The following is a 25,630-nucleotide window of genomic DNA, read 5'->3' on the forward strand; positions in this document are numbered from 1 at the left end:
CCTCTGCTATCCCGTCTGCCCGGAACGCTTGTCCTCGACACCCAGGAACCTCAATCTCACATCACTGTAACTGCCAAAGAGGCTGCTCCACCCACTTCTCTCCCCACTCTCTCTCATTTGCCTACTAGCTCTGGGCATTGTTTGAAAAGGTTAAGACATTGGCTTTCCAACTCCCTTCTCTGAGACGAAGCCCCTAAACCCACTGTCGGAGTAGAAAATTCTAGATTAGTGAAGCTACAAAATCTCTGCTCCAGACACTCTGCTCACCCTGAGCCCTCCTTTCCTGCCGTCTCCCAGGGCCCTTTCGTCCACATCGCCAGCATCTGTGCTGCTGTCCTCAGCAAGTTCATGTCCATGTTCTGTGGGGTCTACGAGGTAAGGCTGGGACAATGCGGTACAAGAGAGGCTGGTGGCCGGGGACAGCAAACCTCATGTGCACAGGGAGCTGGGGGGGCTGCCTGCTCCTGCTCCAGGCTGGCCATGGTGCTGAAGGGGCATCGACTAACCCATGCTCCTGTTCTCCATGCCCTGCCCACTGACCCCAGCCTCCTAATGTCTCTGTCTAGCCTATGCCTGTCCTCCTCCTGTCCTGCCTTCCTGCTCTGTTCCTCTCCAGGGTGGGGCCTGCCCTGTGTAACTCTGCTAGTCTACTTGGCTCCTCTATATCAGGTCACCTCCACCTTCCTTCCTGAACTATCTCTGTCCCTTCTCAGTTGCCAACCTCCCCCCCCCATGCCTTCCCAAGTACTGTCCGCCTCTCCCACCCTGCCACCCTTTGTCTGGCGTGCTTCTCTGTTGCAGACCATGCCTGGGCAGCTTGACCTCCTGGTGCCAGCCTGTGCGGTGGGCGTGGGATGCTGCTTTGCAGCCCCTATTGGAGGCAAGTTTCACTTCCTCCCTACCTGGGTCGCCTGAGCTGAATGTGGAAGGGAGGTTGGATGGCTGCCATAGGTTTAGGGTGGAGGGGACCATACTTACCCAAGGGACTGGTGGATGGGCATCCAGGGAGTGACCATAGATCACCACCCCTGTTCTGCAGGGATCTGGATTGTTCTTCCCAAAGGCTGTGTGCTCTTCTGAGACCAGTTGTTGTTTTGTGCAGGCACTATTGTTACTTTTCTGCCTGAATTCCTCGCCTACCTCTTTCGCTACCACCACTTCGTATTATGAATACTTCCACTTCCTGTCTCATCACTTACTGATTTACCTTCCCTGTCCAGCATCTATTTACTTCACTTTTATTTCTTTCTCCCATTGTTGGCCTTGAGCCTTGAGGTCACTTCCTGTGTGCTGAGTTCACTGTTTCTCCAGGCCTGGGTGTTAGAGAAGCAATCAAATCACAATGATTTCCTATGAGTTAGGCTTCTCACTCTACTTCCTCTCCCTTCCCTGCTGTTCTCCTGCCATTTCTCTCTCCCCTGCCCTTCTCCTTCCTCCTGTCCCTCTGTCTGTCTCTCCCCAGTAGCAGCCATATTATTACACTGACATCCTGACGGTGGGCTGTGCTGTGGGGGTCGGCTGCTGTTTCGGAACGCCACTTGGAGGCAAGTGTCCCCTCCTACATCGGTCCACTTGCTTGGCCTGGCTTGCTCGTTTTTTGTTAACCTCACAAAGTGCTAGGATTAACCAGCTTCTTATTATAACGAGAGCCACTGTCAATGAGCATTTACTATGTGCCGGGCCCATGGTCTAAGCACTTCACATTGATTTTTATACCCAGCTGTGTGAGTGACAGATCACATAGAGGAGAGATCACAATTTCTGGTTTTTACGTGAGCTGCAGATCCAAGGATTAGAATCAAGGCAGTCTTCATATTTCCCACACTTAAAGCCTGTTTAAATTATTGATGCTTTTGCCCTGCACATATTATATCTTATTATGGGATGCTATGTGCTTCCTTCTCCAGGGGAAACTTAACATTTTGTTGTGTTTTTTATTAGTGGACAAAGAGTTTAAGTGGACCTTATTCATATTAATTGTGAGCTTTAAGGTGAGAAATCTTCATGGGAGTTTGGTTTGTATTGGCCTTTTTTTTTTGGTCAGTTGTGGGGCTTGAACTCTGGGCTTGGGCGCTGTCCCTGCACTCTTCGGCTCAAGGCAAGCTCTCTACCTCTCGGCCACAGTGCCACTTCCAATTTTTTCTGAATAGTTTATTCAAGATAAAAGGCTTACATAGTTTTCTGCATGGGCTAGCTTTGAACCACATTCCTCAGATCTCAGTCTCCTGAGTAGCTAGGATTACAGGCATGAGCCACCAGCACCTGGCTCAGATTTTTTAAAAATCATGTATAACTAGCAAATGGACAGAAAGACAGTTATACCTGTTGATTCATTAAGATCAGTCTAGATTAACAGGGCAAGGATTATATGGATTATCCATCAGATTCACTGGTGATATAAAGAATACCAAGTTGGTCATTGAAGAACACAACTTTAGGAAAGGCATATGCTTCCTGAATGACCAGCTGCTAGAGGTTTCTTTTCAATTATGAATGTGTAATCAGTCTGTTCATAGAAGAGTCTTCTAGGTTGCTAACACTGCTTGGCTCAGGAGTGATGTATGGGTAAGAGTTCAAAGCTAATGAAAATGCATCATGCCACAATGTGCTAACATTGCCCAGGCATGCAGCATAAGGAGCAGATGTATCCACTGGCATAAGGTTTGCCCCTCAGTTATCAGCTAGAGTCATTAAAGTCATTAGTCTCTATCAATGGAGGGGATTGCATTTGAATTTCTACATATGTTAAAGGATCACACTTAGGTGTTTACCCACATTTACCTTTATATCTCAAAAATTCTCAAAAATATATCTCAAAAATTCAAAGAATTTGGGCTGGGAATATAGCTTAGTGGTAGAGTGAAACCCCAGGACTAGCAAAAAACAAACAAAACATTCGAAGAATTGTTTAGGAAGGAAGAATTTTGTTGTTTGGCTTAGTTTGGTTAGATTCTTTTAAAGCAAAGAGAATGTGCATTTCCTCCCCAAAGTAGAATTTCTGACATGAACAAGAAAGGTTTTTGGTCATGCATGGAATATGGGAAAGGTAAAGCCCTTTGGAAAGTTCCTGATAAAACATCACCCTTGCCAAGTGCTGGTGGCTCATACTTATAATCGTAGCTAACTCAGGAGACTGAGATCTGAGGATCACAGTTCAAAGCCAACCTAGGTAGAAAAGTCTATGAATCTTATCTCCAATGAATGCATACACACACACACACACACACACACACTGCTCTTGACACAATTGTTAAGCACTTGGAAGTTAAGGTGACATGCTCAGGCTGTTTAAAATGAAATGGCAAATGCTAAATATGTCTGCAAATAGTATTACTTAATTCTTACAAATATATAACAATTCTGAAAGAAAAGTTAATAGTAAGGTTATCAAATCACAATATAGGCAACACCTGATAAAAGAAATGTCATGCAGCAGTGCACTGAAATGTTAAATGTCTCTTTGCCAGACTCCAGCATTCTTAGGGTGCTTCACAGTTAAAAGGGGAGGCACAGATGCTCTTTTCCAGAGAGATTTCTGGATGGCAGCTCAGACAAAGCGCTGAAGACTTTCCAGGACACCTGTGGGAGCCTATGAGGCTTCCCAAAAGAAACAGCATCTGACATGAGGTGTAGTTTCCAAGTAGGGGGTCTCTGAGAAAGACAGGCAAGGTATTCTAGACAGAAGAAGTGAGCTGGAGAGCTGTCATTATAGTACGTATGTGTTATATGTGCTACTATGGAAGACAGTTGGAAGGGTGATAGGAGACGAGTCTAGACAGATCAGCTGTGAAGGTCTTCCTAGGCCATGTGCAGGAATGTAAGTTTTTCTCTTGAGGCTAGGCTAAATGTGTTTCAGATCACACAGTTCTTCATGGTATTAATAGACTTTTTAAAAAAAAAACCTCCAAGGTCAAACCAGTTAGAAGATACTTCATTGAACAGATAGTTAAAAAAAAAAAAACTGAAGACCGGAAAGGTTATCAGAACATCTGCCATGCTGACATGCATTGTGAATATCCAAAAGGTAGCTGTAGACTTTTCCTCTGAGCTTCTCTTGCAGAACTGCCTCATGGGACATGGATCTGACTTTGGGAAATGCTGCTGTGGGTGAAGTGAAACCACTGAAAGATTTTGAACAAGGAAGTGACAGAGCTAGCTTTGTGTGCCCATCCAATCCCTTCAGCTCACGTGGGCAGCATAGAACTGGTCTGTGGATTAGCAGGATTAATCAAAGATTAACTGGAAGACTATTGTCCTAGACATGATGCTAAATAATGAGAGACACTGAGCTGCGCAGATGCAGAAGAGATAGAAAAGAGGCCGATGAATGGGAGTGCGAAGGCAGTAAAACTAACGTGACCTGGTGACTGGTTTTATGTGAGTGGGAGTGATACTGGGAAGGAAGGATAGAGGTTGACACTCAAATTGCCAATAAAGGCAATCGGGCAGATAGTAGTGTTAGGTAACCATGGTGGGGAATACAGGAAGTGAAACATCTTGAGGGAGTTGATCATTTTCATGTGGATTACGTTTAAAGTTCCTGTGGCATAGCCAAGTGATATCCAGTAGGCCTCTGATTGGTGAGTCTGAAACCCAGGAACTGGGCTGAAGATAGAGATTTGCTAATTGGTAACACGTGACTCCAAGGAGCATAAATGAAGTTGAGAGACAAAGTATGTGTACGAGCATTAAGAGGAGAAGATTTAGAACCATACCCTGGGTTGGACAGAGGCACCAGAACAGGCAGAAAAAACAATCTAGAGTGGGAGAGGAGAGCCATGTTCCAAAGGCCGTTTGTCTTTTTAAAGTCTGTGTTCCCTTTCAGCAGCACATTTTATGTTTGGCTCAGGCTAATATTAAAATTAGCTCTCATTCCTGAACATACAGAGACAGGCTGCTAAGGAAAGTGCTCCCAGATCTATATCGTGGGAAAGAGAACCTAACCCAGGATTTCAAATAAATAAATAAATGCTTATAAAATATTCATACGCTGGCTAGTTGTATCCAGGCAAATCAAAGTTGCCCTTACTTCTGCTGCTGGCAAAGAAGAGGAGCAAGAGACTACTCCAGCGGTCCCACGGCCTTCCACTTCCTCACGAGTACTGAGCTAGCTGCCTTCCATGGTGGTGAGATTTGAAGGGCGGTGTAGGAAGCGTGGCTCGTAGATCTCTGCCTCGGGTTTCCTGTCATTTGCCTGCATTTCTCTGAAATCCCCTCATTCTGTTCTCTTTCTTTCCTATCTGTTTTTCTCCTGTTCTGTACATCCCTAGAAAAGGCATTTAAGAGCCTAGAATCTTTTCTGGAAACTCCTAGTTTTAGGGGGAACTCAGAAGTCTCTAAACAAATAGTAAGATCTGAAAGGGACAAGTTGCTCCAAACATAAAATAAGAAGAAAACAGAGATGGGTGGTCTCTACCTGAAGGGGGGCGTTTGGGGGTTGAGTACTAGAGAAGATGACATAAGTGTTGACTGCTAATAATTCCCTGCCAACACTCAACAGTTTTCTCCACGATGGAGAGTCACCAAACCACCAGCCCCTTGGTGTATGCGTGACTCAGATGACCTGTGGGCCATCCCCTGGGAAGAGAAGCAGAGATCCTAAGGAATTTGGGAGGTGTGATTTTTCAGAGAGAAGAAAATTCCTAGAGTGTGAGATGCTTCCTGAAGGGGAGAGGCAAGTGGTCAGTCTTGGGCAAACAGACTTCTCTTCACTGTGGAGAAAGAGAAGGAGGGAAATTCTTGCCTTGTTAACATTCTTTTTCTTAGTGTTGATTGCATGGCCATTCATCTTACTACATGTCGTATTTCCCTGATTATTCTTCCATGTACTTGATTAAGATGAGGCTTAGACAGGTTTCATGTAATTGTATTATCAGTTTCTACTTTGCATCTAATCAAAGCCCAACCAACCCAATTCATGGTACATTGAAAGATTTTTTTTTTCTCTGCATCTCTTGGATACTAGCATTTCCCCTCCAAAACAGTACTGGGGAAGACTACAATTTGGCTAGGGCCTGAACTTAGGACCTAGGTGGGTGCTGTCCCTTAGCTTATTTGCTCAAGGCTAGTGTTCTGTTACTTAAACCACAACTCCCCTTCCAGTTTATGGTTGGTTAACTGGAGTCAGTCTCACAGACTTTCCAGCCCTGGCTAGCTTTGAACTGTGATCCACAGATCTCAGCCTCCTGAGTAGCTAGGTTTATAGATGTGAACCACTGGCACCTGGCTTTTTTTTTAAATGAAATTCTTGCTTTCTTTTCTTAGAATATAAGTTCCCTCTTATTTTTCTTATTTATTATGAAATTGTCCCCGGGAATGGAAGAGATAGAAAGGCTGGAAGGGAGTGTCAATGCAAGTCTGCAAATCCTGAGCTTTGCAAGACCAGCTGAGCACCTGTTCTAGAAGCTTTCTACCTTTAACTTTCTAGCAGAAATTCCAATTGCCTTTAGATCCCTGTGGGTGTCACTGTGATGAACCCCATTCAGAACTCGATTCTAAGAGGTAGAGAGATCATAACCACTTGATCCTTACATTTTTTGGAATCAAGGACCCATTTAGTTACCACCTCCTCTCTCTCTCTCACTGACCCACATCCTTGATCTGAAAAACAAACAAACAAAAAAAACCCTCCCAAACAAAACAGCACAGGAAGGTATGTGGAACACCAAGAGCTCTTTTTTTAATCCACCATTGTACCCCCCACATTCAAGTGTCAGCGAAAGCTGCCCAGTCCCAGCAGTAGTCCCATCCGCATCTGACTCTGCTTTCCTGCCCTCCTAGGGGTGCTGTTTAGCATCGAGGTCACCTCTACCTACTTTGCTGTTCGGAACTACTGGAGAGGATTCTTTGCAGCCACATTCAGTGCCTTTGTGTTCCGTGTGCTGGCTGTGTGGAACAAGGATGCTGGTAACAGGGGGAGGCCCCAGGTGCAGCTGGTATGAAATAGGGGTGCTAAGGAAGGGGCGGGAGGGGGTGAAACTCTCAGGGGTTGCTTTAGGAAACAAATGGGTGGTGTTATTTTGGAAGTTGTGTGAGTTGCAAAGATAGAGGACAAGGATCAAGGTCATGGGCTAGGAAGAACCACCTGTTGCATAGTTAGTACACAGAAGGCAAGATTTAAGCAGGAGAAATTAGGATTCAAGAAAGGAATAGAAGACTCCTCGAAAGTGGTGCCTTCCGATTCCTGTCTCTGGCTTTCTGTGACGCTCCCAGTGTAATTCTTGCCTTTCTGCCCTATAGTCACCATCACAGCTCTGTTTAGAACCAACTTCCGGATGGATTTCCCCTTCGACCTGAAGGAACTCCCTGCCTTCGCTGTCATCGGGTGCGTGGGGTCATGTGCTGGGAGCCAGGAGTGGCATTGGACTTGGAACTGGGCCCGGGCTGGGAGGAAGTTGGGGTTCACATGGGTAAATCATCAACTGGGTGGAAGCTAGGGAGAAAGCAAAGGTGGAAGGCTGGTGTTTTTTATCCCTGCAGAGACTGGGTCTGAGGGTTGACGGCCTTGTGTCCATAAAGTTCCAGATTTATAACTTACACCCTCAGGATTTGCTGTGGATTCCTGGGAGCTGTGTTCGTGTATCTTCATCGCCAAGTCATGCTTGGTGTCCGAAAAAACAAGGCCCTCAGCCAGTTTCTCGCTAAGCAGTGAGTCACCGCCCTTCCCTTGCCCTGCCCACTGACTTTCTGGTTTCTCCCCGAGTTCCTCCCTTTTTATCTCTGTGCTAGACATTAAATGCCTTTAGAGGCTGTGATAAGACAGCAGGAGGTTCTGGTACTGGGTACTGCCGGTGGGAGAGTAAACAACATGAGCTCCCAGGTCACGCTTATTCTTTTGTGAAAAAAAAAAATCTCTCTGTTACAAAGAACTGAGATGCTAGTGAGCAACCGCTTAGTGAACAACCCGAAACCACAGCTTGCTGACATCTGGTGGTGTTCCCCGTAGAGTGTGCAAGGTTGGAAAAAAGGGTTAACTCTGTTTCTTTTGTAGCCGCCTGCTGTATCCTGGGATTGTTACCTTTGTCATCGCCTCACTCACCTTTCCACCTGGAATGGGTCAATTCATGGCTGGAGAGGTCAGCTCTGGGGGAGGCTGAGGGTGGGGGTCAGGTCATACCCAGCCCGTTGAAGAGGACCCTGAGTCAGAAAGGGTAGATTCTCTCCCTGAGCACAAGGCACAAGACACTGGATTGTGAGCCTGAGAAATAGTATTTCCCTGAAGAACCCGTGCCCTCTGCTTCTTTCTGTCATAGTTGATGCCCCGAGAAGCCATTAGTACCCTGTTTGACAACAATACCTGGGTAAAACATGGAGGTGACCTCCAAAGCCTGGGCCAGTCAGCTGTGTGGATTCACCCTCAGGTCCACGTGGTCATCATCATCTTTCTCTTCTTCATCATGAAGGTACCGCTCCCCCACCTCCAACCACCTAGGCTTCTGTTTTCACTTGAGAATCCCAGATTTGGAAAGGGTAGACCTCGATCTGGCCTTCATCCAATCTAAAGAGCAATACTAGGAAACCATTACCTAAACAAGTTGTGCCTCTATAAATGTGAACCAAAAACTGGGGTAATTGCGCCATTCACATCCACATAATGATGTTTGGCATAAAGATAATAACCCTTCTAATGGCTCCACTTGTTATCTTATTAAGGCATTACTGCAGCCAAGTAAACAAAGACTAGACTTGAGGTTAGCAATGTAGATAACTATGTAAAACTCTCAGATTAATTAACCAAATTCCTCCCACATATTAGATAATTAGGTACTCCATTCTCCATATAGCTGATTATCATTTTCATGAATTCTACCTCCCCGTTCTGTCGGTAATCTCCCAGACTTTCCAAAAAGATAAAATATTGAAATTAATTTTATCAGTGATTATATAGAACTTTTACAAACTTTTATTGTTCTCCAATTAGGTAGTGAGGTTATATGAATTTTGACATACTCAAAACATTTTTTCCTAAGACACAAAAATTGATCATCGTTTCTTTTTCCGTATCTGCCCACCAAAGGTCATGTGCTTCTCAATCAGTGCCTTGCATCAAGACATTTCTTTTCTAAATTTCCATTCCTGGTGTTATACCTATTATAACTCTTTTCACCTTAAAAAAAATCTTGTTGTGATTTTCCTTTTGCTAATACTACATGTTGCCTAAATAATCCAACATTTTTTCTGTATATCTGCCCTCACTTAACTTTCATGGTTTAAAATACTTGAATAACCTATTAACCTATCTACAAGACAATTTACAAGCTTATAGTTTATCTGGATGTGAGTCACTAAGTTATATTTGTATCATTTATTATAGTACAGTGAGCTCCTCTGTTCATTTAGTCAATAAGTGGTTTTTTTCAGCACTTACTATGTGCCAAATACAAAGTCTTTCATCAATGATCTTTGACTAATCTATGCTTGCAATTGAAAATGATTACTAAAAAGTTTCCTCCTTTGTTTTTCTTTTCTTTTCTCTTTTGGCCAGTCCTGGGACTTGAGAACTTAGGGGCTGGGCATTGTCCCTGAGCTTCTTTTTGGCTCAAGGCTGACACTCTACCATAGTATGATTAGAGATAGCAGGCCCTTCCCATATCAGGTGTTGACTCTGACACTTATGCTCTCAGGGTCTCGGCTGTGTGTTACTTGAAGCTCTGTCTGTGTTCTTCCTAGTCCACTTGAGAAGGGTCCCTTGGACCTATAGCTTCCATATTTTATATTCTCCATTTATTAATTTCATCCCTTTTTATTTCTTCCTTTACAATGTTTGATACTTTTGTCAAAAAGGAGTCATAATCTTGTTAGGGATTTAATTTCTGGACTTTCATTATAGTATCTGTCTCCTCTTAGTTTACAAACTAAGAGTATTTAGTTTATAACTAACCCCATATTTAGTACTAATCAAGTTCAAATTTTAGAATTTCTTATCCAGAGATGATTTCTTATAATTTTAGATATTCCTCTAGACTGAGCTATATGGTAACTTTGGGATTGTATATACTATTAAAATGTCAATTTTGAAAACTTTTTTTAAGAATAAAATGCTATATATTTCCCCTTATCTCATCCCACCTCCCCTGACTTCTAATTATATATGTGGATTCCACTAAACAGACTAAAAGGACTCAACTCTATGTTGCTTTAATTAATTTCTCATTGAATATTCCTGGTAATGTTTACATCAGAAGTTCATTAGGAAAAAATACATATTTCCTGCACTATATTTGAAGCCTAGCAGCTTGCGGAAGGTCTAATAATCTACAGGATTCGTTGCTACGAACCCCTGTGTTGCCTAGGTGTCACTGTTCTCCAGCATTTCACTGCCTAGCTACTAGACTCACAAACATACCCTAATATTTTCCATAGCCAGACTAAAGGATAAAGGTGATTATGTTCATCTGTGGATTCTTATAAGGAAATGACAGAGACCGGTTGTTGAGATGTATTTCGGCCTGCAGTTCTGTATATCCAAGGCAAAAGAACCACATTTGATGAAAGAGAATACTCTTGCTACCAGAATCTTGAGATAGGGCAGGGCCATCTTATGGCAAGAGATAGAAAACATATGTGTGTATCTTCTTTTCTTTTCTTTCTTTCCTTTCTTCTTTCTTTCTCTCTCTTTTTTTTGTCTATTTATTGCAATTGCTAGGCTGGTGCTCTACTACTTTATATATGTCTCCAGCCCTTTCTCTTTCTTATGAAGGCAGCAAGAGTCTACATTGGAACTTCCACTCGGATGATCTTGCCTGATCCTAACTGATTTCCAAAGGCTTCAGTCTAAACACTAGTCAGATTAAGTTTCTACCCTCTTAATAATTCACCATAGGAATTAAATTTCAAAACATGAAGCTTTGGGAGTACTTACACCATAGCTAAACCAGAGCAATAGCAAAAATTGTTTTTCCACAATTGGATCCGAACCCTGATCCACAGAATCAACATAGGCAAATAAGATTCACAGTACAGGTTTTTCATAGCATTGGTGAAAGGAACTTCTCTCTTCCTTCATCTGAAGGCATGGCGAGTCTCATCATAAATCGAAGGATTTACAACGACTCTAATTCCAACTTCTCAGTCCTTTTTAATGAGTCTAATGTTATTACCTGGTTAAGTTCTCAGCATAGCCAGTTCTCAACATTTCTAAAGATTTCTTTTTGTGTGATCTTTGTATCACTCCTTCTTATGAAAGGTCCAAAAATAGTGGACTCTGTGATAATAGCTCTCTAATTTCCCAGTATTCTAGAATTGGGTGCTTTAAGTCTTGATAGTTATTTATGTTCCACGTCTTTCTTTATATGCTTAAAAAGTTTGCTGTTTTCATGTGTCATTCCTTGTGCTGCAGGAGTTGATAACTATGATCTTGATCCTATTCTCATACATATCTTGGAGGATAATTTCATTCACCCTCTGAAATCAGGCCCATTTGTCTCCTGTTATTCATATTACTGGAGCTTTCCCATTAACTGAACCTACAGAATGCCTTTTATCTTCCTCGTACTTATTCTAGGAGATGGTTTATGACAGTTCAAGAGCTTTTAAACTGTTAAACATCATAATCACTTAAGAAGCTGAAACTACAAGTGCCTACAATCCTGTCTCTGGGTAGTCTGTTGCAGTCTCTTCTTAGAAAGGTCTGGCCATTTACATTCTAAATAAGTTCCCTGCAGGAGCAAATATTAGCTCCAAGGAGATTTGTCTGCTTTGCATCACTACTGTTGGACCAGCCTCTCACTTGACTTTCCTCCCTTCCTTCTGATCTCCACAGAGCACTGCCAGAGCAGAGAACAGAAATAACAAGATATACTTTCTACCCCAAGGAATTCTCAGTCTATAGTGTCTACATCTGTTCTACATAGTCATATTTTGACCTAAAGAAGCATAGGTTTTGCATCATCTCAGTGCTTCTGGAATAAGTCTTCATCTCTGCCTCTTGGCTGAGAGGAACTCTTTCTAAGATTCATAAAACAAGTAGTTCATTTATCATTAGTGATGGGAATGACTTTAAAAGTATAGAAACTTTAGCTGGGAGGCGGTGGCTCACGCCTGTAATCCTAGCTACTCAGGAGGCTGAGATCTGAAGATTGCAGTTCAGAGCCAGCCCGGAGAAGGAAAGTCCGTGAAACTCTTATCTCCAATAAACCACCAGATAATTGGAAGTGGTTCTGTAGCTCAAGTGGTAGAGTGCTTGTCTTGAGCTGAAGAGCTGAGGGACAGCGCTCAGGCCCAGAGTTCAAGCTCCATGACCGACCAAAAAAAAAAAAAAAGAAGGATAGAAACTTTAAACGTTAGTTGTTATCACCTCACTCCTAATTAGTTTGAGATTCTTTTCTATTGCTTATTGTTCAGGTGATGTAAGTCTGCTGCTTAATTCACAAATTATGGCTCATATTTTTATGACTTCTCTAGATGTGTTAAAAGTTCAAGCACGGCTCCTTTTCTGTTCTGTTTCTCCATTCTTTTGTGTTCTTTGCCTCAGAATGCATATACCGTTTTTGCTAAAAATGTCCCAATTACTAAAATACCCCTGGTGAACTTGAGCCTGGAGATTGTTTCTATTATATTGTCTGACTAATCAGGCTCTAATTTGCCATTTCAGGAGAGACAGATCTATTTTTTTTTCAGTACTGGGGATCAAATCCACAGCCTGAAAAATGCTAAAAATGTACTCTACCACAGAGCTGTACACCCTCAGTCTCCAGATCTAATTTTTGATCCTTGTTTAAGACAGTTTGATGGCAAAGCAGATGACTCAGGCAGAGGTTCTTCTGTGAGGATTGCCTTCTATGAGGTTTGCTTTATAGCAAATCAAAGTTAGGCTCGTAGTAAGTCACTAGGACTTTGAGGTAGCTGCCACTTAGCTCCTTTTCAGGAATATAATCTGACCAGGAAAAGGAATCCTCTAGCTTCAAGAGGCTCAGGCTATTCTACAGAGGTGAATTACCTGGGCTGAGAGTACAGCAAGTGAGGATCCTTTGGGAGAAGTGAAAGAGGTACCATACCTCTGGGGCTTTATTCCTTGTTCTAGGGTGCCAAAAGGAAAATATACTCCAAGTATGGTTGGTTTGTGTTAACCAGTTGGAAAACTTCTCTTACCCCTATGTCCTGGGTGTCTTCTTACTCTGAAAGAACCAACTGTTCTGGTCTTAGAGAAAGACACCCAGAAAGGCATCTAGAAGGATTGTCGATCCCAGGCTTTCTGTGATGACTCTAGAAGCAGGAGGAAAGGGAAGAGGGCAGAGTTGAGAAGGTTTTCTAACACTTCATTTTAACCCTTCTTTCTTATTCTAGTTTTGGATGTCTATTGTCGCCACCACTATGCCCATCCCCTGTGGAGGCTTCATGCCTGTGTTTGTGTTAGGTAAGATCTCATAGCACCTTACTGATAGCTGAATTATAGGGTAGTTGAAAAATGCTGGGATGGGGGCTGGGAAGGTGGCTCAGTGGTAGAGCGCTTGCCTTGCATGCCTGAGGCCCTGGGTTCGATTCCTCAGCACCACATAAGCAAAAAGAAAAAAGCCAGAAGTGGCTCAAGTTGTAGCCTTGAGCTGAGGAGCTGAGAGACAGAGCCCAGGCCCAGAGTTCAGGCCCCATGACCCGCCTCCCCCGCCCCCAAAAAAGGGAAAAATGCTGGGATGGATGCTCAGAGTTTGTAGTGGGTTTTAAGACCCAGGGACAGGTTTGCTTCAAAACACAGAGAATACTGGGATCTTGTAAAATTTTGGCTTCTTTGATTTTCTCTCTAGGAGCTGCATTTGGAAGGCTGGTAGGAGAAATCATGGCCATGCTGTTTCCTGAGGGAATCTTATTTGATGACATCATCTACAAGATCCTACCAGGGGGCTATGCAGTAATTGGTGAGACACGGTCCTACCCTCCAGCAACCAAAATTCAAGTTCCCCAAATTCTTACTCACACTGCCAACAAATCCCCATTCCAGACTCTACCATATGGTCTCAATTTAATGCTATTTAATTCAACTTTAATTCAAATAACGAAACCTTGGCTCTGCCTCTCATGAGTTTTTATTGAACTTCTGTGAGCCTCAATTTCCTCAGGTGGCAAAGGGATTAATAGGGATTAAATGAGTAAATAAACTGAACATAGCCTGAGTTTTGTCTGAATATTTTGGTAAACAATTTTCCCTTCCTTCTGAAGAATCCTGGAATAGCAGTGCAGGTTACCGGCTCAAGTGTAATCAATCTGAGATATGTTAACATCGAATTATTATGTTGATATTGAGATATTTATGTAATATTGAAGTAAGAGCAGACAGGGAAGAACTGAGAAACTTGATCTCTAGGCTTTCCCTGCCACTTGTTGCCTTGGTGACCATGGAGAAAATTAGTTGCCCTTTAATTTCTTTGTTCTAAAATGACTTCTGAGATAGAGCTATATCTAATACAGTGATTAATATCATCTCCAAAATTATTATGTACATTCTCTCCTTTTGCTCTTCGTTAAAATCCTATAACATATAAGGCCAGTCCTTTCCTAGTTAAAGGAGAACTAAACCATTTTATAGTTATATACTCCTCCATCCTACCCCTTTACAAAAGTCTCATTTATAAATAGGACTCCTGTCTCTCAGATATCTCTACCCAGCCTCCCTGATGGACATCTTTCTGTGATGATTTCTGATGTATGCCCCACCCAATCATGCCATTCTTCCCTTTATTTCTCTTTGTGTGACTTTTTATTGTGATCTAATCACATTTGCCTTCCCCAACATTTTTTACACAAGACATCTCTCTCATATTTAAATAAGAAATATAATTAATGCATAAGGCACTACCTGGGTTGATGAGAAAACAACTAAGTTATGCAAGATAGATTTTATCTTCAGTGGACCTCTGGAATCATTAAGTTCTAAATCTCCAAGAGTTTTAGAAATCATTGAATAAAGCTTTCACTCTGCAGGTGAGAGCACAGGATTCCCAAGGAAGAAAGCTCTGTCCAGAAAGTTGAGACATAGAATCTGGGTCTGATACAGGTCTCATTGCCCCAGTTCCACAGGGCAATTCTTGGGGTTTCACTCTGTCTGCTCGTTAACTGTTGGCATCAACACTCATAGCCTAAGGTAAAATGTCATTACTGGACTTTCAAATGCTCAATTAAGACTGATTCAAACTTTCAGAAACAAAGAATAGATCTCATTACAAATTAATATTTGAATACACATAAGTGTTTTTAGGACATACTGAAAGCTGTAGGATTATAGCCAAAGAATGTTTTTCTATGAACCAGCATTCTAACTGGTTAGCATGGGAGTACTGATACTGACCAGTCCCATCTCCCACCTTGTCATGCCCACAGAGTGTCCATGCCAGTGTCCATGGCAGCTCTAACCCTGCCACATGTTCCTGTCATTCCAGGAGCAGCAGCGCTGACAGGTGCCGTGTCTCACACCGTCTCCACAGCTGTGATTTGCTTCGAATTAACGGGTCAGATCGCTCACATCCTACCCATGATGGTAGCTGTTATCTTAGCCAACATGGTGGCTCAGAGCCTGCAGCCTTCCCTCTATGACAGCATCATCCAGGTCAAGAAGCTTCCCTACTTGCCTGACCTTGGTTGGAACCAGCTCAGGTCAGGGGCACCAGCTGGAATTAGTTTAGATTTGATGGGGATGGCGACACTCTGAGGTGGAAAATGAAGTTAGGGTTAATGTCGGGAAGCACTGCTTTAAATTCTTTCCATGATTCCAGGTGCTTAATAAATGCTGTCAATGACTAAATGCATGGCACACCTCATGGGAGGAAGGAAGGGATAGGAAAGTCCAGAGGCACATATGATAGGGCTGACCCAGTATGCTTTCTTCTTCCATAGTAAGTTTACAATCTTTGTTGAGGACATCATGGTACGTGATGTGAAATTTGTTTCGGCTTCCTGCACCTATGGGGAACTGAGAAACCTGCTCCAGACCACCACAGTCAAGACTTTGCCACTGGTGGATTCCAAAGGTCAGTGGGGAGAAAGGAAGCCAACGCCCTATTCCCAAACTGGGGACCCAGACAAGAGTTCCATACAGACAAAGGAAGCGCTGCCACCTGGGCCTGTCTTTAGGACTCTAACCTGCTATGTGAGGACCAGCTCATGCTCAGTATGGTCTTTCTTAAGGAGGAAAAATGTAGCCAGAAGCATAAGGCACAAAAACAGAGTAAAAAAGAAAAAAGACAAAGAAAAGAAAGGAATACACTAGAGTCCCTTCTTTATGGCATTGGTAGTCTATAGTCTCCATGCCCATGGAATTAGCAAACACTATACTGAACAACTGCTCGTAAGGGAAATATTGGAATATATTCTTTTTGAGACTCTATTCACACCATTATTGTCAATCAGTACATAACTTTGAGTTTTTGTGAGTTCCTGTTTCAAAGACACGTAGTGGGAAGATAGTGATTTATTAACTTTGAGCTCCCAGCTGATGATTCCATAAACATGCACTAATGAAGCTTACCCAGTACATGTTCTTTCCAGGAAGACACAACACAATTTTCCCGGGCTTAGCAATGCTAGACAATATTTCAGCACTACTGCAGGGGGTACATTTTAAATGGGGAAATCACCACACAGCACAAAGATGTAAAAAGCAGCCTGGCATTAAGTAGGCTATGAAAGAACACTTGTTCACTTATTCAAGCTGACAGGAGAAGGTTGGGTGCTGATTTGTTTGACATGGGCTGGAACACGGAGGCATCAGGCAATTCAAACTTTTGTCACTTGGGGTACGTCTGTGAATGCTGAGAAACACACCTCCTGCATTGAGTAGAGGTTAAAAATATTTGTCAGTAAAGCCAATTTGCCAATAAGAAATGCATGAATAATAGAAATTAATGATAAATCTCAAGGCCCTCTCTACTTAACTTGTCATATTTGGTCTTTAATACCTAGACTAAGGAAGAGAGAAAATGTTCCCTATAGAGAAACAAATGTTTTTAGGAAATGGCCTCCTTTTCGCACTTCATCTTGCTTTGAATCATCTCATCCTGTGATGATATAGTTACGTCTTGTCCTCCTCACTAGATGGAGTATTCCTGGATGGTCAAGACTACAACTTCTGTATGTCCAGAGTTCTATTTACTGGATATTCTATAAATATTTTTCTGTGGCTTGAATTAGCGCAATAGGGAAAAATTATGCAGGGCTGTTTGGAGCCATTAAAATTGTTAGTTTGGATTTCAGGTAATCAGAGCCTCTGATTTTCTCAAATTAGATTAGTTCAAATGTTTTCCTCCTAAGGAGTTCTAAAGCCACGGCTCTTCATCAGATCTGAGGTGCAGACATGTGCTGCACGCAGGGTCTATATAATAGCAACTCAGGTTTGACAGTAACGTATCTCAGCACCACTGCAACTTCATGGTCTTAAAAACATACTGTTAATTGTTGTAGCAGCAGTTCTACTCAGGAAAAGTGGGCATTTGTCTTCATCCTAGAAGGATGCGGGATCTTTACGTGATGAAATGTGAGGGGTAAATGATGCTTTTCTTGTTTCCCTTGTGAGGTAGAAGACATGACTTTTATATTGCTTATGGACTTTCCCCCACCCCATTGTGTCCACATCTGACCCTATGTGAATAGCTTTTCCTCCTTCATCCTATTTGGATCTGGTTGATTAGACTATTTTTAATACTGAGTGCACCCATTTGCAAGCACCTATGCAAGGGCAGCATCCAAATAAGAATGCCTTAGCACCACCAAGTGTGTCACCGATGGGGGTCTGTCAGTGCTCCCTGGGTGAAATAAAAGGGGCTTGGGTGAGGTCAGCCCTGCAGGACTTTAGGAAGACAGAGCAACAGCTGGAGAAAGACGGGGGGCTCTGAGCTGCTGATGCTCGAGGATGTGGAGCAGATAGGTGCTCAGGGAGTCCTGATGTCCCCCAGATTCCATGATCCTGCTGGGCTCCGTCGAGCGCTCCGAACTGCAGTCTCTCCTGCAGCGCCACCTGTGTCCGGAGAGGAGACTGCAGGCAGCTCAGGAAATGGCAAGGAAATTGTCTGAGCTGCCCTACAATGGCCAGGCCAGGCTGGCTGGGGAGAATCTCCCTGGCATGGCTCCTCGAGGCCGGCCAGAGTCCTTCGCCTTTGTGGATGAGGATGAAGATGAGGACCTCTCCGGGAAGACCGAGGTGACCAAGCTGGGAAAGGCCAACTGGACAGGACAGAATGGTGCAAGGGGAAAGGCCTCAGCCAGGGTCACCAGCCACATCCCCACCAGTTAGTGATGGCTGGGCTGGACTGCGCAGAAGCAGGGAACTAAAAAGGGTGGGAGGAAGGTAGGTGCAGGGGTTCTCACTGATAAAGACAACGCCTGAATTTTGAATAGAGAGACAGAGTGTGGAGAGGCACTGAAGAGATGTTGGTGTGTATGAGAATCCAGAGGAATTCTGAGCTGTGGAGCCAAAGAGAGATTCCCCAAGATCTTCTCATAAAGGCAGCGAATTATCTAACCGCCTCTTCTTTGAGACTGAGAAGTTTTGCTTCTCTTCCAGCTCCCTCCTCTTCCTCTTCCTCCTCCCGCCTTTCCTACTGCTCCATTGTCTCCTGAAGAACCTAATGGGCCCCTGCCCAACCACAAACAGCCACCAGAAGCCACAGAGCCTGCAGGTGAAGATGCCCCTGAACTTGTGCCCTGTGTGCTACTTCTGGGCTCACCTCTACCTAAGGGCTGCTGCTCTGAGGAGGAGCTAGCAGATGGCAGGAGGGGGACCTTATGGATGCATAGGACACACTGCTGTCCCAGGGAGTTGTGACATAGGTAGAAAAGAGGTACCCAGTGGGGTGTGACCCCTGGGGAGCAAAGCCCTTTGGTGGCACAGTGTCAGAGGCCTCCTGGATCCTCTGGGCCACCTGCTCTCACTTTCCACTCCTTTCAGGTCAAAGAGGCTCCATCTTCCAGTATCTGCTGCGCTGCTTGCTTGGCAGAGCTCGCCCCACAAAGAAGACAACAAGCCAGGTAAAGGGGAAAGGTTTAGAGGGGGATGGAGGAAGGATGCTTATATTTCAGGACTGAGAAACTATGGTTCTTCATTAGGAAGACAGCGTTCCTATTAAGAATGATGACTTCAGGGCCTGCTACATTAGGAATAAATACCTGAGCTCTGGATGCTTGCTTGCTAGATTTTTGGCTGATGGTGCACCCTTCTGCATAGAAGTAAATTCTGCCTTGCTGAGACAAAAAAAAAAAAAAAAAGAATGATGACTGGACACTGGCACTGCTAGCTCATGCCTGACGTCCTGGCTATTTAGGAAACTGAAAGCTGAGGGTAATAGCTCAAAGCCAGCTTAGGCAAGAAAATCTGTAAAACTTCTCTCCAATCAACTGTGGCTTAAATAGTAGAACATTAGCTTTGAGCAGAAAAGCTCAGAGACAGTGCTCAGGCCCTGAGTTCAAGCCCTAAGACCAAACAACAACCACAAAAAGATAACTTGGAATCAAGTTCTTCTGTGGTCCTGGCAGGGGACATGGTTACTGTTATATTGAGAACCACAACTGGCATGGAAAGAACATGGTCTTGTATCTTCTCTAGGACTCGCCGGATTTAGTGGATAACATGTCGCCTGAAGAGGTAAGCTAAAAGCAGTAGCTAAGTCCACAGTACGTTGTTATATCCAATGAAGTCATCACTACTTTTCCCCCTATTTTCTTAATGTGTTATTATAAGTATAAAGAATGAGTCTAGACAGGAAAGCTTTTTGGAATAAAGTATGATCATAGAGTTGTGAGCAGATGATAGGGCACACTGGTATCCCCAGGGGGATGGACTTGTTCCAGAAGCGTGTTGTTGTTCGAAGTTGTTCAAGAAGCAGAAGTTCTGGACTTTCCTTTGTAGATACATCACGGTGCCTTGCATTTTCTTGGAGATGAACATTCCATACTTGGCAGAGGCTGTTTGGGAAGGATGGGATTTACCTGAAATAAAGTGAAACCAGGGAGCCATCACTAAAACCTAATAGGTCCAGGCACTGGTAGCTTATGCCTGTAATCCTAGCTACTCAGGAGACTGAGATCTGAGGATCACAGTTCAAAACCAGCCCAGGCAGGACAGTCCATGAGACTCTTTATCTCCAATTAACCACAGAAAACCAGAAGTGGAGCAGTGGCTCAAAGTGGTAGAGTACTAGCCTTGAGCAAAAGAGCTCAGGAATATTGCCAACACCCTGAGTTCTAGCCCCGCAACTGACACAACAACAACAACAACAACAACATAATGGGAAGAACTGCATCAAAACTTCAAAAGGAAAATACATTCTCACAGAGGTTACTACACTGCACCTATCAGGCCCTGAAAAAGAGCGGGCAACTGGAAATGTTAGGCAGTAAGACTGGGAAGAAGCATAAATTGAAAGAAAATAATGGAGACAGATGCCTGCTTCCTAAAGGAGGTGGATATCAAGTTTATGAGAGAAAAAAAAAACCATCAAATGCTGAGTCTATGTGGTTGTGAAGAACAAACACAATGTAAAGCAGTGGTTGGATGCCTGGTCAGAATGGTCTCTAGGGGTCGTAGAAGAACAAAAAAAATGTCCATTAGCAACTACTCATGCAGTGAGAGAGAGTGGCAGGCTGGCTGCGAAGGCTGCTTTTAAAGGTTGTAGCTGAAAAAAAGCCACGCTGGATACCAATTTAAAATATACATCTTACTGGACATCTGAATAAATATATTCTGAAGACTAGGAGTACTATAGGCTTGGATGAAAGACTGTAAGTAGAGAGGAGGGAAAGAAGCAGGCGTCATTGGCTCATGCCTGTAATCCTACCTACTTAGGAGGCTGAGATCTGAGGATCGAGGTTCAAAGCCAGCCCAGGCAGGAAAGTCTGTGAGACTCTTATCTCCAATTAACTACCAAAAAGCTGGAAATGACAAACAAAAACTCAGGGACAGTGCCCAGGCAAAGAAAGGAAGGAAGGAAACAAGGAAAGAAGGAAGGAAGGAGGGAAGGAAGCTGCTCCTTGAAACACACATAAAGAGGCATTCTGTCCTGTCTACAGCAGAATTAGGCCATAATTGCATTTAAATATTTTGTTAAGTTGTAACACTAATAATATGTATAAGTATTTTTTATTGCACCAAACAAGAGTGAAAAACAGCTGGTGGATTGGATCAGAAAGGCTATTTAATAACTTCTGAAAACAAAGTACAGCCAGGTATAAAAAGAAGATAGATCATGTAAGTCTAGATTATGTCTTTCCCCCAATAAGCTTAAGGAACTACCAAGTGCTGTGCTTGAGATATTTTGTAGGGATAAGATCCAATAAGAGTCCAAATATGGCATATTTGAACATACTTTTCAGATGATAACCTTGATGGTACCAAGATGTTGGTGTTTGACAAAAATAGTATGGGGGTGGGGCAAATACGAGAAATAGGGAAATAAAGAAATTCACCTGAAGTCGCTGTTAGGATTTGTTTAATTCTGTGTATTAATTGAGTATACAGTAAGAGCTCTGTTTTCCAACTCATCCTTCCTTCCTTTGGAGAGAAGTTGAGGCTGTACCCAGAATATCGTCAGCACACAGCTAGAAGCCTAGTTGTATCCATCACTGACCACGGAGCCTCAGACAAGCTATCAACACTAGATATCCCCAGTTGCTTGTCTGTAAAGTGAAGATGAAGATACAGATTGTTGAGGGGATTCAATGAGCTAAGACATGTAAAGCAAGTAGAAAGAGGACCATGACAGAAGAAGTTGCTAGTGAACATTCTCTGAAAATTCTCTGCTACTGCTGTTATGCAAGAAAGGCAAACATGGAAGTTCTAAGGGTCTAAAATGACCTTACAAAGGACCAGGATGACAGGATGATCAACCTGAGCCATCGTATCCCTATACCTGAGTCCTCTCTTCTGAGTATCTATGAAGTGGTCATATTCCTGTGCTGAGAGATGTTTAAAGTGCTTGGGAACCTTTAGGTCAGGAGAATGTGAGTTTAGAGGATGTGTGACTGGGTCCAGTCAAGGATTGAATCATGGAACAAGGTGAATGCCTATACTGATATTCTCTGAAGCTTAGAGATACAGATTTGGACAAGTAAGGAAAAGGAGAGGTACAGTACCATATCGCTCAGAAGGTGCTGATGGATGAACTATTTTAGAAAATCAGTCAGTTATGGTAGCCAGAGACCCAATGGTTCCTCTGGGATCTTGGGGGTCTGGGTGTGCTTAACTGAAGCCCAAAAGATAGAGGGTGTTTCTGTCACAGAATGGAAAACAAAAAGAAACAAACCCTGCTCACATCAACTAAGCCATGTGAGGAAATAAGTCTGTTACAGGTCAACAAATAATCAGGAGCTTTGCTTCCAAAAGGCAACTGCCTGGTCTTCTCTGTCTCCAACAAACAGCAATTGACATCGCATACGACTCTCCGGGAGGTGATATCCAACAGGCAGAGGAAAGACAAATGCCAGCTGAGTGTGAACAATTCCATGTTTCCAAAGGATAGGAGCTGAAAAGAGCAGGAGAGGCACACTGTATGGTCAGGCAGGGTCAGGAACAGGTAGTGAGAACAGCAAGAGACAGTGGGGAAGGGCCCCGAAGAACAGGAGGCAGTATGGTTTGACTGGAGCCAGGGGTCTAAAGGAAAACTAAGACTACATGTTTGGGGGCCCAAGAAATGGAAGATTTGGGAGACTGGAAGAAGGACCCATGTCCTGGGTACTTGAGGAAGAAGTTCAGATTTCAGGTCTGATTGGGGAGGAAAGGGACAGCACTGTCCCCTGGGAAGAGTATCTGATGGTTCCTACGCAGTTACAGGGCCCTGGGCAAGGGCTAGGAAGCCATGTGTCAGGGCCACACCTCTGAGGAGGCAGTGGTCTCTGGGAGACTGGTTACTTTCCTGCTCTGCCCCCCCCCCGCACCTCCCCCACAGATCGAGGTCTGGGAACAGGAGCAGCTGAGCCAGCCTGTGTGCTTTGACTGTTGTTGCATCGACCAGTCGCCCTTCCAGCTGGTGGAGCAGACAACCCTTCACAAGGCAGGTCCCGGCCTACTGCTCGGGTGTGGACGGGCCAGGAGCATGGGGGCATGTGTTGACCTGTGTTCTCCCCACCCAGACTCACACGCTCTTCTCACTTCTCGGCCTCCATCTCGCCTATGTGACCAGCATGGGGAAGCTCAGGGGAGTCCTGGCTCTGGAAGAGGTAATCTGAGGATGTTTCTGGAAGTTTCTCCAGGAGGGCAAGACTGCAGAGCCTGTTATGGCTACAGTCCTGGGGGGGTGGGGGGTGGGGGGGGTGGGGGGAATAGAACCCTAGATGAGGTGAACTGAGTAGGAACCCTGGATGGGGTAAACCAGAGTCACACTGCACAGGCAAAGCTTCTTGCCATGTGCCCATCACCTCCGGTTTGCGTATTCTGTGTTCTCTCTTTCTTCCGTATTGTCTAGTTCTCCATTTCTCCCCACGGGTGTTGCCTCTCTGCCTTCCATTCTTGTTTCCTCTTGTGTCTGTCCTCATCTGTTTCTTCCTTTCCCATTCTCCATCTCTTTCTTCTCTCTGTCTTCCCTAGCTACAGAAGGCCATCGAGGGCCACACCAAATCTGGGGTGCAGCTGCGCCCTCCCCTTGCCAGCTTCAGGAGTACAACTTCAACCCGGAAGAGACCTGGGGGGGCCCCTCCTCCTGCAGAGGGCTGGAGCCGGCCACAGCATGGTCCTGGATCCCTTGAAGCAGAGGATGAGGCTCCTGCCTCCTCAGAGACTCCTGTGCCACCCCCTTCCCCAGAGCCCCCTCGGCCCTCGGCCCCACCCAAGGCAGAGGGTGAGCTGGAGGAGCTAGAGCTGGTAGAGAGCCCAGGGCCCGAAGAGGAGCTGGCTGACATCTTGCAGGGCCCCAGTCTGCGATCCACTGATGAAGAAGATGAGGACGAACTAATCCTATGACCACCAACCACTTCCTGGGCCCTCTGCATGAGGTCTTTAGGGCCCAACCCAAAGGGTAGACTGGTGTGCGGCGGAGCATCCTGGACTTGGGGAGCTTACACTCTATCTTGCCCTTCCCAGGGATCGTTAATTTGAGAGTGATCGTCGTAAAGGAGACATTTTGGGCAGGGAGGGGTCCCCACAGAGAGTGGTTTTAATGCAGGTGAAAGGTTAGCCCCCTGGTGTCCTGTGGGGCTCTCTGGCTTTTCTTGCTGTGTAGATGGGGTCGGTCCCCAGGGCTCTTGTCCCAATGCCACTCTGGCCCAGCTACCCTTCAGTTTCATCGGGACAGGGGCGAGGGGAGGTCCAGAATGCCTGTGGCCCTGCGAATGCTCCACTGGGGAGAAATGTGGGACCACGTGCGCCTCCTTGCTGTTCACAGTGGCTTCTCTGGGACCCCCAGACCTCCTGTCTACCTGTGCCCCTTCTATGTATTCTATCCTGACTGTCCCAGGCCAGGCCCATTGCTAGGGCAGCAAAGGCCTACTGCCTGCCCCAGCCTCTGGCCTGGGCTTCAAGCACTGAAATGTGGATTAAACGACTGTCAAGGGCTGAGGCCCAGAAAAGACAAGGTTCCTGAAGGCTCCACAAGGAAGGCGCAGGTGTCTGAGGGCCAAACAATAATGGCCTCATGCCACTGACTGACTCCCTCTAGCAAAAGGACCTCCTGCTGCCCATCACAGATTCGTGCCCCCCACCCCCCCCCCGTATTTCCAGCTAGTCACAAGATCACGCATCTTCCCTTTCCCCACGACAGTGACCCACTTGGCACCATTGGAACGGTGGCAGCTCCTGTCAAGAAGCAAGGCTCCGCAAGGGCAGGGGTCACTCCGACCCGAGGCCCTCCTAGAGGAGCTCCTCGGTGCTGCTGGGGTGGAGAATTGGGGGCTCCCTTGGGAAGGCAGACGTGGGGCAGTCACACCCTTGTCCAGTGGTGGTGGTCCATGCCATTAGCTTGTCTTCCACAGGAAAAAGAGGGCCACATGTTCTGAGCCTCTGTAGTACCCAGCTCCACATGCCAGGCCTCATTTTTGGGGGGTGGGGATGGGGAAGACTTGAACTCAGGGCCTGGGCACTGTCCCTGAGCTTTAGTGCTCAAGCCTAGTGCTCTACCACTTCAAGCCACAGTGGCACCTCTGGTCTCATGAGCCTCTTTACCAGGCTGGCTTTGAATCATGATCCTCAGATCTCAGCCTCCTGAGTAACCAAGATTACAGGCATGAGCCACCAGTGCCCAGCAACACACCCCAGCCTTTTATTTCTCCTCCTTTGGATGTCTGTCTTATTTAGTTCTGCAGTTGTGCTTTCTGTTTAGCATTCTTAGCCTGCTCCTGCCCCGTACCCTGTGTCCTCTTACCACCCTCTCCACCATAATCCCCCCACCCCAGGGCCAAAAACAAGACCCCCACCCTCTCCACCATAATCCCCCCACCCCAGGGCCAAAAACAAGACACTCACAGCCAGAGGATGCCACCACATTCTGTTTAGTGTCATTGAACACAGCCTCTGGCCCTTTCCAGCATCATCCCCTCCACCTCCCCAGGCTAAGAGATGCTGAGGCCTGGGCAGGATTGGCAGTGAGCATCCAAGCCCGTGCCCACGTGTATATAATCTATAATATTTATATATATTTATATAGAATTCTCTCTGTAATATATGTCATAGAATCTCTCTCGGGCCTGGGGTGGGAATGTCACATTAAGAAAACATGCTAAGACTGGC

At 44.9% G+C, this 25,630-nt stretch overlaps 1 protein-coding gene across 1 annotated transcript in view; it reads left to right on the plus strand.

The window, feature by feature from the left end:
- Clcn1 (chloride channel, voltage-sensitive 1) overlaps positions 1-23,885 on the plus strand; it is a 29,154-nt gene extending 5,269 nt beyond the window's left edge. The window contains exons 6-23 of the mRNA XM_013021637.1: positions 298-375; positions 1,466-1,544; positions 6,781-6,906; positions 7,240-7,324; positions 7,546-7,647; positions 7,991-8,075; positions 8,253-8,402; positions 13,285-13,354; positions 13,740-13,850; positions 15,369-15,582; positions 15,823-15,956; positions 17,877-18,121; positions 18,485-18,599; positions 18,869-18,948; positions 19,523-19,561; positions 22,860-22,964; positions 23,044-23,130; positions 23,498-23,885. Of these exons, the coding sequence (XP_012877091.1) occupies positions 298-375; positions 1,466-1,544; positions 6,781-6,906; positions 7,240-7,324; positions 7,546-7,647; positions 7,991-8,075; positions 8,253-8,402; positions 13,285-13,354; positions 13,740-13,850; positions 15,369-15,582; positions 15,823-15,956; positions 17,877-18,121; positions 18,485-18,599; positions 18,869-18,948; positions 19,523-19,561; positions 22,860-22,964; positions 23,044-23,130; positions 23,498-23,869 (2,277 nt within the window). The 3' untranslated portion in view covers positions 23,870-23,885. The remainder of the gene's footprint in view (positions 1-297; positions 376-1,465; positions 1,545-6,780; positions 6,907-7,239; positions 7,325-7,545; positions 7,648-7,990; positions 8,076-8,252; positions 8,403-13,284; positions 13,355-13,739; positions 13,851-15,368; positions 15,583-15,822; positions 15,957-17,876; positions 18,122-18,484; positions 18,600-18,868; positions 18,949-19,522; positions 19,562-22,859; positions 22,965-23,043; positions 23,131-23,497) is intronic.
- Positions 23,886-25,630: the final 1,745 nt, after the last annotated feature.

This window comes from Dipodomys ordii, unplaced genomic scaffold (genome assembly GCF_000151885.1).
Source record: "Dipodomys ordii isolate 6190 unplaced genomic scaffold, Dord_2.0 Scaffold56, whole genome shotgun sequence".
NCBI classification, from domain to species: Eukaryota; Metazoa; Chordata; class Mammalia; order Rodentia; family Heteromyidae; genus Dipodomys; species Dipodomys ordii.